The sequence below is a fragment of the Dermacentor andersoni genome, chromosome 9 (assembly GCF_023375885.2).
Source record: "Dermacentor andersoni chromosome 9, qqDerAnde1_hic_scaffold, whole genome shotgun sequence".
Classification (NCBI taxonomy): Eukaryota; Metazoa; Arthropoda; class Arachnida; order Ixodida; family Ixodidae; genus Dermacentor; species Dermacentor andersoni.
In genome coordinates, this window is record NC_092822.1 from 85316510 (window position 1) to 85328441 (window position 11932).

Sequence of the window (11932 nt, forward strand, 5' to 3'; positions counted from 1 at the left end):
GTGTTATAACTGCAGTGTTCTTCTTATCATTCCTCAGATGAAGTCGATAGCTACATGTGCCAATCTGGTTGCCTATCTTACGTTCTTACTTTGTTTCCTTTCCCCTCCTTCCTTAATCTGTCTTTATATTTTGACGTGCACTGCAAATAAACGCCCATTCTTCCAGCTTGTCAGCTTGTTTCTGCCTCGCCTGCGTCAAGCGCAGTGCTTGCGCAGTGTCCGACCTACGATGTAACAGTACGGTAAATAGTACTAGCTGGCAAAAATCAATCCGCAGCCTTGCATTATGGCGTCTCTCTTGGTTCCTGTGTTGTTTTGGGATGTTAGTCAATGAACCAAACAGTAAGTTGATCTTATAATAAGAAATACTTTCGTTATTACGGCGAAAACTAAACATTACGACAGCAGATTTCTTTTCGACTGTGTGGACAGTTTCAGCGTGTACTGGACTGCTAGAAATAACGTTACGCCTCGTCAATATCAAAAATTGATACGTGGAGAATGGGCCGAGAACATGAGTGAGATTTGTTATACCTACTCATGCATTTTGTATTGCCAAGATTGCCAGCACTTGTGTGAACGGAACTTCATCTACCCTAAGCAAAAACCATGCACTTTTTGCTTTTGTGTTGTCTACAGAACAGTTTTTGGCGAGAACACTTACTTACAGCTAAGGAGGGATGAATAAAAGGGAACGGCCGGCGCCCTGTAAGCTTTTTGTGCAGCAGAGCTCAGCCCAGTTTATTAGTGAAACGTAAAATACCCAAGTTTAAGATGTAGCTCCCATCTGGCCCTATCCTACTAAGATAAAACTCAATCTTTAGTTTATTTGCAATGTTATTCTTGAACAGTCTGTTTTTCTTTGACATTTAATATTAGGGAAGGCTTATTTCATCGAAAGCTCTAAGAAGTGCACATAATAATTACGCGTGATCGTAATACATGTAAGTACAGCAGAAAAGCGTAATCGTAAACGAGTTTGTACAGACTCAATCTGCCAAGAACATAAACATTATAAAGAACAAGGATTGCTCCAAATTATAATAGGAACGATTCCGACTAACGACCCCCTGTCGCTATCTTTCTAGGACTTGGTTGGTATACACGTATATTTTACCAATACTGACCTTCCTGCGGAGCAGCCCCTGCGGTCCCATGACCTGCCTGAACACCCTGGATGCCACCTGAGCGTCGAGCCCGCTCAGGGGGTCGTCGAAGAGGTACACGTCGGAGTCGCTGTACACAGCCCTGGCGAGGGCGACACGCTGCCGTTGGCCTCCGCTCAGGGTTGTACCCTGAAAATAGCCGCCGCATTATGGAACGTTGAACCCAGAGCGCGCCGGATGAGGCGGTAGCTCTGGTTAGTACACCTGAAGCCGTACTACCATGAGATCAAGCAGAGCCGTGCTTGAGTTGGCACGAAACTTGCGCAGTGGACTCTGCAGGTTTGTTCCTTGGTCCCGGTATGCACTCCTCCCACAGCGTTGTCTCTAACTTGTTAATTTTGTTCATCTTCTATGTCCTATTCTACAGGCCTGCCACCAAGCAAACCTCTCCAGTATTCATTAAAGAACTCTCGCTCAATGTCTCTCTCTCTCTCTTCTACGTCCCATAGCGATGCACGAGCCTTCAGATTCATGCATCCTATCTGCTGCCGAGTATGTATCTATTCCAAGTATTACACATGTATATGTCTGCCGAGTATTGTTTATATTTTTTATGAGACAACTGCCCCGCGATATGGATTTACATATTCCCGAAGGCATAGAAACTCCAATGCAGTCGGTGATTTACAGAGCTTCGTTTCACCGAGAGGCGTTCTGGACCAGCTAAAAACCCAGCTCCACGACCTGTGACTCGTGTCACCAGCGTTTGCAACAGTCTGTATTACTGGCTGATGATCGTGCATACGTTACGTTGTGTCGAACTCTACAGCTCTCCTGTGCGTCTGCAGGTCTGCTCCAAGGTTTTAAATAGCACTGTAGCTGTAGTGATCAACGCTTTTGTCATTGTTCCGCTTAATGTGGTCCCGATGGCAGAAGACACCAAGTGGGAAGCACTGATATCTGAACGCGCGCATTGAGTGATTTCACAAGAAGCCCGTGTGCAGTTATATTTGTGCGAATTCACGTACCGTGCAGAGGATCTTACAGTTCATCTGCTATACGTGGGTTCCAGGTTAAATGTGAAGGCCTCGCGGCATAAGAGGATAAGCACTTCGCGTTATTTTATTCATGAAGCGTCGAATGCGAGTGCAGTTAATACTTTAACGTTAGTTTTGACTGCAGGGAAGCAGATATTCCAGCGGCAATATTGGGTCGGTGTTCCAGCACTGGTACTAAAACGGAGATCGCTATCGAGAAAATAGTAATAGATAGGCTAGATTAATCTGTGACGTTCGTAAGACTGCGAAGTGTAACATCAGAAAGTTATTTCGTACCGCGTCGCAGTGAACGTCGCCTTACTGTCCGAAAATGCGTTCACCATGATCAAACACTAATTGCCCAGCCCACAAACAAATCATTACGAAGTGCGACGTCCGAGAAGTTTCTGGCTGTGCTTTATGTGCTACCCCTCTTCCATTTATTTCTTACCTTTGTTATTATACCGATAGAATGACAGGCCTGCTGTGTTCTCTTAACTATCCAAATGACGTTTTCAAAGAACAACTGGTCAGGAACAACGCTGCAATGCTTTGCAATTCCACATCACTTCTTTGCGAATTCTACAAACGATGGCAGACTTTTAGGCCAAATTCATGGCGCTAATGACATACTTTAGATTACTTTCAAAAGGACATTAGCATTCAGCACTGTTATCTTTAATTAAAACGAGTTTCAATTTCCTATGAAGCTTCCTACACTCATAGCTGCCTATCATCAGTTGTCTCTTGTGCATCATTCCTGGTTACATGTTTAACATCTACTGCCACAAATAGGGCGAAAAAAAAAAAAAATCAAGTCATCGTAACTTAAGGGCTTCACAACAATAAGAATCTTACTGTGACAGAGCACGCTTTACAGGCGCATTTGACCCGCGTTTGTAACGTTGTGGTCTGCGTACTCCGAGGGCAGCTTCGCACCTTTAAAGGGATGCTGAAACGGTTTTCAATTTCCATGAATTGCTGGAATTGGGAAGAACAGACCTAATAATTTACGGTTCCATAATTTTTTCTTCGTTTTATTAATATAAGGGGCGGAAATCGCTTTCTAAATCACCCCCGCGGACGCGCCCCCATCGCTTCCCGGAGCGCTGGGTGAGGTGGTTGCCAGAGGAGAGAACCGGCGAGAGTGACGTCACTGGCGGGGACCGAGCTGCCGGACCGGCGTGCTGGCATGTGCTGGCATGCCTCTTTCCGTCCTGCGCTTTACTGAACGACGCTATGAGAGATCTGCCGCCGCCGCCGCTCACGTTTGTTTTCTTTTGCGATTTTCGTAAACTGGTTCTTTCCTTCTGTGCTGCGTGAGTGCCTACAGCCAAGGGCGCCCAACATGCCCTCGTTCTGTGCAGCATTCGGCTGCGCGAACACAGGCGGGCGAGACGATGTGGTGTTTCACAGGTTCCCGAAGGACAAGAAGCTTGCAGCGCAGTGGGTCCGTGCGGTGAGGAGAGATAAGTTCGTGCCGATGAAATCAACTGTGCTGTGCTCTTCATCTTCCATCAATACGCAGCACATGCAGGTGCACCTAGTTTAATGAAAGCCTGATTAAGCCCACATTGATGCACTCGAGAAATGCGAACATTCGCAGCCATTAACGTCTCGCAACACAGTCTTAGCGTAGCCGGATAGCCTTACGACAAATACGGAAACGCGTTGTTGCTAGCGTTGCTATACTCCGTTTCATACATCAGGTGCAACGCTGTGGAGGCTTGAGATACTTCTTGCTGTGGCTGCGTTCGCACTTAGAAAAAGTTTGGTGTTTCTTGACCCGATCTTTGAGAAAAGTTTCGATATATAAGCTCAGTTCTGAATGAAAAAAAAAAGAACTTACCCATAGAAACAATCCGTGTACTTATACGGCTGCTAACACGTTCTTTTAAATCAATTTTCTTTTTGGTATTTTTTTAATTGCAGCCCGTCGCGGCAGCTTCCCGTGCATGCTCACGCGAGCAAACGCCGCTGGCACGCTGCGAAGCATAGACGGAAACGCGCGCAGTAATAAATTTTGGTGACCGGACTTCGTGCGTAGCTTCCACAGCGTTGCACCTGAGGTATGAAATGGAGTATAGGCTTGCCTAGTGACATTCGACGTACGGTTGCAGTTATCGTGTTTACCACACGGCGGTGCTAAAACTGCCTAATATCTTTATGTCAACACTAGCATGAAGCACGCATACCGATTCTTGATCGAGCCACAATCGCAAAGTCGTCGAACCATAGTATGAATATTGCACATATAATACCTCTGGCCATCTCTGCATTTGTATGATAAGCAACTTCCATGACTGTACCCCGCAGCACTGCATGTGCGCGCTTTGAAACGCGGCACTTATGTTCGCGATCGTGTATCAACACTCAAAAAACCACGGGACTACTTTAGACAAGCAGCGGCAAGGTGCTTGACATCACGGAATTGCACCCGTGTTTACAATCTAATGAGAAGTTAGTGCTTCGGCATTCTTTCAGCAGCAAGTTCTCAGTGACACTTTAGCGCATTTTTTCTCCCAGCATTGGAGCCTGCAGCTACATGAAAAAAGAAAAAAAAAACATACGTACCAGCTAAGATTTCCAACGCGCGAGAAGGTGCACACATCACTCTCGCTGTTGGCACACTCAACCTCGTCGTTGCCGTCGTTGCCGCCATCGTTTTCCGTATCGGCTGTCGATTCGAACATGTACGGCGAAAATACAAGCTGTCCGAGACAGCGAGAACGTTCCATAATGCTTACAACTCAGCTATGAAGCCAGAACAGAACAGCGTGCTACGCTCTGAAATGGCGGCGCCGACCGGAGACTGCCGCGAAAGACGTCACAGCGGCCCCGACCAATCACGGGCAACAGCGGCGTTCGCGCGGTGCCCTGAGGCGCTGGCGCGCGTTTTCTTTGAAAAACAGCCGCTCGCGTTTGTTTCCCCCCTTTTTGAACTAGATATTCGTGTTCAGGGGACTCAAAACTGTAGAATGCCGCAGAGAATTCATTTTTTTTTTTCGAAAAGTGTTTCAGCTTCCCTTTAAGATACACTCATTGTAACTTATGGGCTTCACAACAATAAGAATGTTAGTGTGGCAGAGAACGCTTTACAGGCGCATTTGACCCGCGTTTGTAACATTGTGGTCGGCGTACTCCGAGAGCGGCTTCGCTCCTTTAAGATACACTCATTGTAACTTAAGGGCTTCACAACAATAAGAATCTTAGTGTGGCAGAGCACGCTTCACAGGCGCATTTGACCCGCGTTTGTAACGTTGTGGTCGGCGTACTCCGCACCTTTAACACACACTCATTGTAACTTAAGGGCTTCACAACAATAAGAAGCTTAGTGTGGCAGAGCACGCTTGACGGGTGCATTTGACTCTCATTTGTAACATTGTGGTCGGCGTACTCCGAGAGCGGCTTCGATCCTTTAAGATACACTACATGTAGAAATCTCAGATGATAGGTTGAACGAGACAGTCGTAACGGCCTCTGTAGAGCTGAATTGTGCACATTGACCCAGATTACATCTATCGAAAACGGATCACACTGCTGACATCGACCGATTTCTGCTATTTGGTCTGTTTTACCGCGATAGCGTTAAGGGCGGCGTGTCACAGAAAATGCGGTGTCGGAAGTCGTTTTGGCAAAATATATTCGAATGACCTATATCCAGGGCCTCCATATGGCGCAAGGAAGCTACTGAACCAATTGGACTTCTCAAGCTAAAATATGCAGAAAAATCATAAAGTACGACTTACATGCAACCTACAGACATGATAACGTGGGATTGTAATTTGACTGTACGTGAAAGCTCAAAGAAACTCCTTTTCCAGCGTTTCTACCATACATAGACCGGCCATGGTGTCCGCCATTTGCGCGCGCCAGCGCGTGAGTATCTCAGGGCCACGGATTTGTGCGCCTAGTTCCTTGCAGTACTTCCGGATGGAGCTCACCTCCGCCGCATCGCGGCCCACGCAAGAGGCCGCGTTTCTATCAGAAAGCCTGCCTTCGAGCATAGCGTTCGCGGCCAGCGTTTCCCGGTAACCATTACGGTTACATACGCTCCAGTTTCCCGGAAGCGTGAGAAGTAGTCGGGGATCTTTGAATGCTATCGCGTTTCACTCTTGGAGGCGAAGCTTCAGCGTCAGCCATCTTTCTTCATCCATATCACAAGGTAAATATTTCGAACGTATTGACAAGCAACTAATGGAATTTACTTTCTGCATTAAATTTTTCAGAGTTAAAAATTATTCTGCGGCTATCTACAGAAAAAAAAGAAATATGCAGATCCTGCACACAGTGGCAATTGATATTATGCGAAGCATTTTGCATGTAGATAGCTATCCTTCATCGCGTTACAACGATGACCAAATATGTTTTTGTCAGGCGCGGAATTGTCTGTGTATGGCGACAACAGCAGGGCGACGACGACGGTGACGTCGATTGCATGATGGAGACAGCGATGACACGACGACTGACTTGTACTGTGGCCGAGAAGTGTTATAGCATTGTGCCGCACAGGTGACAACGTTAATTTAATGCAATGTTTACGTTTACTCAAGCAGACAGTCGCAATGTCGCTCGAATGGCGAAGCACTGATTGCGATCACAAATTCTCAGGCAGCTATGAGAAACAAGGCTAGTAGTTTTGACAGCTGTATAAACTGCTGCAACCGACCGCTTGCTAATTGAATTGACAAGCACGGTGTCACACGTGCACAGGCAAACACGAGCACATCTCGCTCGACAAGCGCGGACACACGCTGCCAGAACGGTGTCGTGATGGAGAGCGGCAGCAGCGGCAAGCGAATTCCCGTTCCTGCTGCCTCAATTGCTTCGAGGCGAACTAGGCGCGCGAGAGCACAGCGCACACGAAGCCATCAGCCATCTCGAGTCGCCTAGCCTTCGAACCCACTGCAGATAATCTGCAAGATAGGGCGTACGCGGCCGCCCTCAACTACATAATTGCTATCGCAAAGAAACCAGAGAGGTTTATCAGGCCGCACGCCTAGCTTGAAGCTCGCCCCATTCACAAGCTATGCCGAAATGCAAACGCTAAATCAGGCGGATGCACTCGGCGAGATGTCGACGCGTGGGAAGTCGTGAGTACGAAGGCGATGTATGGTGTTTTCGAAGGCAGAACGATATTGAAAGGTGCAAGCACAGAGAAATACGTACGACATATATATGAATAGGTTTAAGTTTTCTATGCTCCTTCTGTCACAGTTGCACGTAGCTCTTCTGGAGGGCTGGCCGAGAACGAGCAAATCGTTAGGTAGTATGTGAAATTAGGAGGAGGCAAACTGGCTAATGAACGCTCGTATGCTACCTCAAGGCATCGAGGCTATACCTCGCCATTGGTAGAGCATAGCACGCGTAATGGCGATTGTGTGGATTCAGCTCCCACTGGCGTCAAGTTGTTTCGTCGTCCACTTTCGCTTCCATTTACCTTGTAATTTCTGCATTTCTATTAGGAACCGCAAGTAATTTACCATACGCTTTCACTGACTTCATCTTTTGTTCGTCTCATGTGGCTGTGTACAGGAAGCAAACCAGCACATGTCTCACAGATGGGCACTGAGTGACGAGCGCTTAGTTGCGTGAGAAAAAATAATAAAATAAAGCAATCTGCAGTAGCGGCGATAACTGACTAGTTGATTGACACGGATAATCAAGCGACAGCACCCACAGCTGCAGCAGCGGCGCGAGAACTATACCAGGTGCTTTCTCTCTTTCTTTTTTTAGCTGCACCAAATTTGTAAATATTGTGTGTGGTAGATAGCCTCATTCTAACTCTCGATCTAAGTTACTCGATGAGGCGGCCATTACTTCTGCGAGAAATTCAAATGCTTACTCGAATAAGTAACCTAATTGCACTAATGAACTTTGTAAATAATTACTTAATGGCACATATTTCAATTTACGAATTGTAGGCGGTGAGTTCGCAAGGCGTAATCCACTTGGAACGAATTATTAAGACTAAACTGTTTTGAGATAATAGTTTTCAATGTTTGCGACGAAATATATTGGCGTTCCAGTTAATTTTGTGATTCAGTGCATAAAACAGCGTTTTCATAAGATTGTAAGTGGAACAACAGTGCATTTTTACCGTAATTTAGACGACGTATATCTCGAAACCGCTGCCGTCCTAAGAATTCGTTCTAATTTTATATGCCTTGAAAACTCACCGGCTACAATTCGTAGAGTGAAATATCTGCCGCAGTGTAATTTTTGTTTGGACGGTGTGAGAAATGGAGGGCACTACGAATGGTCGCCATGTTGGTTACTTTTTCCGCATGCTGACACTATAATTGCTATTTAAACCGCGGTGCGCCATCTTGGTTATGTAAAACGATATGTGCAAAAAGTGTGATTAAGCGCACTTGCAGGTTTTGCATATCGTCTTGGAGAAGAGTAAAAAAGGAAGTGAAAGCGAAGATGGAAGAAGGCACTCTACAGCACAGTGCATCACACACAGACAGAGGAGTAGGGCTACAGGCAAGAGTCAAGCCACGCAGCTGGAAATAATTCCCGAACAGCTTGCAGGCCTCGTAACGAGTTGGAGCTCAACCTCTTGAGACACGCAAGTCAGTGAGTGAAGATCGTGAAATATAAAGGCGTTGAAACATCCCAATGTAAAAGGAGCCAAACACAGGGGCGAATTATGCTTTCATAAATTTAAATAAAGAGATGCGTAAGGAGAACTTGGTGAGGTAACCAGTTGGGTCTAGTTGGTGGGTGACCCTGAAAAGACTTATAGCGCAAGGCTAAACAGGGGCAGAGGCAAGAAACGACAACGACAGCGTTGTATTCCACCTGTTCTTATTCGCAGAACAAACAGTTGTGTAAGTACTATGCAAGGACAATACCAGAATGAAAAGTACGTAGAGCATCAACAAGAAAAGAACAGAATTGATGTACAACCCGCAGTAGTTCCATGTACTGTGATTAGGTGACAACGGTGCTATTGTGCTTTTCATTTTTGGTCTTTTCGTTGTACAGCCCTACTTGAGTGTTCTTTCTGCGAATAAATTCACTTGGAGGCCAGTTGTTTGTTAATGCTTTACATTTTCAGGTTGGTGTCGTAAGCATATTTAGCGAGGATAACTTTTCGGGGACTTGAAAAATCATGGTGGTGGAGGCGATGCAACCATATGCGGACAAGTGCCCATGCCCACCAGACTGACCTTCTCTCCCACCTCGGTGAGGTCACCCGCGGGGAAAGAGGCGAGGTCAGTCTGCAGCTCGCACGCATTGAGGACGGTCAGGTAACGCAGGGGCTCCAGCTTGAGGCCGAACAGGATGTTGTCCCGCACGCTCATGTTGTAGATGCTCGGGGTCTGCGAGGCGTACGCCACCTTTCCCTGCGAGAGCGTCGAGTGACATAAGCACAACAGACGTGATGCATCTCGATGCCGCCTAAACTCTAGCTGACATTGTCACGTTCTAGTGGCGACGAAGGAACAAACAGTGACGAAACTGTGCGTTAACCATCTAACTCCTTATTTGGCGAGCTTGTGGTCTTGTAGGGTAGCAAACAGGAATTTTCTTCTGGTTGGCCTCCCTGTCTTTTTTCTTTCATTTCTCTCTCCCTCTCTCTCTCTCTCTCTCTCTCTCTCTTGTTTTTAGCTGCACCAAATTTGTAAATATTGCCTGTGGCGGATAGCCTGGATCTAACCCTTGATCTAAGTTACTCGATGAGGCGGCCATTACTTCTACGAAAAATCCAAATGCTTAATCGAATAAGTAACATGACTGCACTAATGAATTTTTCATATACTTACTTGCTCCTTTGTAGGAGTAGTTTTCACTAACTCCTACAGCTATCGTATTGCAATGGCAGACTGACCGATATGCGCTAAGTGCAAGTGTGAAGAGACCATCAGTAATCTTCTGTGCCACTGTTCTCGCTTTGATAATCTACGTCAAACTCTCCAGTGTGCCTTGAATAGACTGGACGATAGGCCATTCACAGAAGTAAAGATCTTGGGAGCCTGGCCTCACAGTTGATTAGCCCAGAAAGCAATTCGAGCGCTTCTTCGCTACAAGGACTTGAGTGCCCGACTGGTAGACATCCAGCACCTTAGTGCAGGTGAAAGTGCGATATAGACTCAAACTCTATCTCACTCCCCCTCCCTACGTGTAGGGTAGGAAACTGGACTCAATCTGGTTAAACACCTTGTGTTTCCTTCCTTCCACCTCTCTCTTGTGCCCAGAAAAGCAAGCATTACTCAGATCGCAAAGATGGCGGCGAGCACGGGCGTCGGTGGTTCCCATATTCACAAAGCTTTTCGTTTGTAAGTATTTCGCATTGGCATGTCTCCTTCGCTAACGCTATGTCCAGGTTCAGGGTTGGTTGGAATTTACCCTTACGAATAATTCTAGCGTAAGAACTTTTTTGTGCATACGTGTCCTGATCTTGTGGGCCAAGTCCTTCTGCTGTTTATGCATGCATCGCCGCAGATGCCAGCGTAATTGCTGGCGTTCGCGTAGTAGAATAGACAATGTATTCAACGCTATTTCCGCCGCAAGCGTGATCTAACTAGACAGGTCTCCTCCTGTTGTACGATCAGCGGCAACACTAAACAAATTTTGGATAGAGTCGGCTCTTCTTACGCCAGTGACAATCCAGTGAAAAACGGTCACCATCAAAGAGCGAAACATTGTACGCGTGATAATACTGTGCACGCTATACTGCTATGAACGCGAAAGTGTTAATCTATTTTTAAACAGTCATTCCTACCAGTGTGTGAGAGAGGACCAGGGGCGGATCTAGGGGAGGGGGCGGGGGGGGGGGGGGGTTACGCTTAGCTATATGGGCACAGAAGTGGCACGTGTCGAGTGGATCCGAGGCCCTCAAAGCTCCCCAACCCACTCTCTCTCTCTCGATACGCAAGTGGTAAGCACGTCACCCATTGCTATTTCCCGTGTAGAGCTAAAGAATCCTGTGTATAAAGCGTTTTGTTTTTCCATGGCAGAAACATAAAGAAACATGTATATTTTCCCTCACGCCGACGTCGAGCCACCCTCGGGTGCGCATCATGTCTCCCAAGATGGCGGCCAGCAGCGATGACTTGCCGGAACCTACGAATCCAACCACGCCCACCAGGGAGCCTGGCTCGATCTGCACCGAGATGCCACGGAGGTCGAATCCCTGCTTATCCGGGTCCCAGCTGAAGTTGCACTTCTCGATGAACACCTCGCCTGTTCAACAGAAGACGATGTTGTAGTGACTGCACTATAGGTCGAAATGATATAACGATTTCATTTTAACGTTATTCCTTTCCGTGCTTCGTTAGTGGTGGTAGCATCCCTCCGAACGCGTTATCGTTGTGATTGGGCAGTAGTGAACGATGGACGATAGGAAATTAACAGAGAATCTAGAGAAAGGAATCATCACGTTATACCGGCCGTGGCCTCATAAAACGGCGGTTACCTCATACACGGGACCCGTATTAAACATTCGGCCCGCGGCAGTGGTGTCGCCAGAAGGTGACACACCGTACACGTGCCCCGTCCCCCTTCCCCGAATGTTAGTGTTAGTATGCGGCCAGAACACCCCCACTCCCTTCTCTCCCTTCTTTAAAAAAGCATGTCTGGCTACACCACTGGTCCGCGGGGCACTCATGTTCTTTACTTTTTGTTAACTCTGCCTCTCTGTCTCTCTCTCTCTCTCTCTCTCTCTCTCTCTCTCTCTATATATATATATATATATATATATATATATATATATATATATATATATCTTCATCACTGCGTAAACGCTTCGGCAATCGTTCAATGCATACCCGAAATCAT

At 46.7% G+C, this 11932-nt stretch overlaps 1 protein-coding gene across 1 annotated transcript; it reads right to left on the minus strand.

The window, feature by feature from the left end:
• Positions 1–1076: 1076 nt before the first annotated feature.
• LOC140213325 (multidrug resistance protein mrp-7-like) lies at positions 1077–11932 on the minus strand. The gene is made up of 4 exons (XM_072284562.1): positions 11923–11932; positions 11145–11338; positions 9322–9498; positions 1077–1295 (listed from the first exon to the last, which is right to left on the minus strand). The coding sequence occupies exons 1-4, from the start codon at positions 11930–11932 to the stop codon at positions 1077–1079; spliced, it is 600 nt and encodes a 199-aa protein (XP_072140663.1).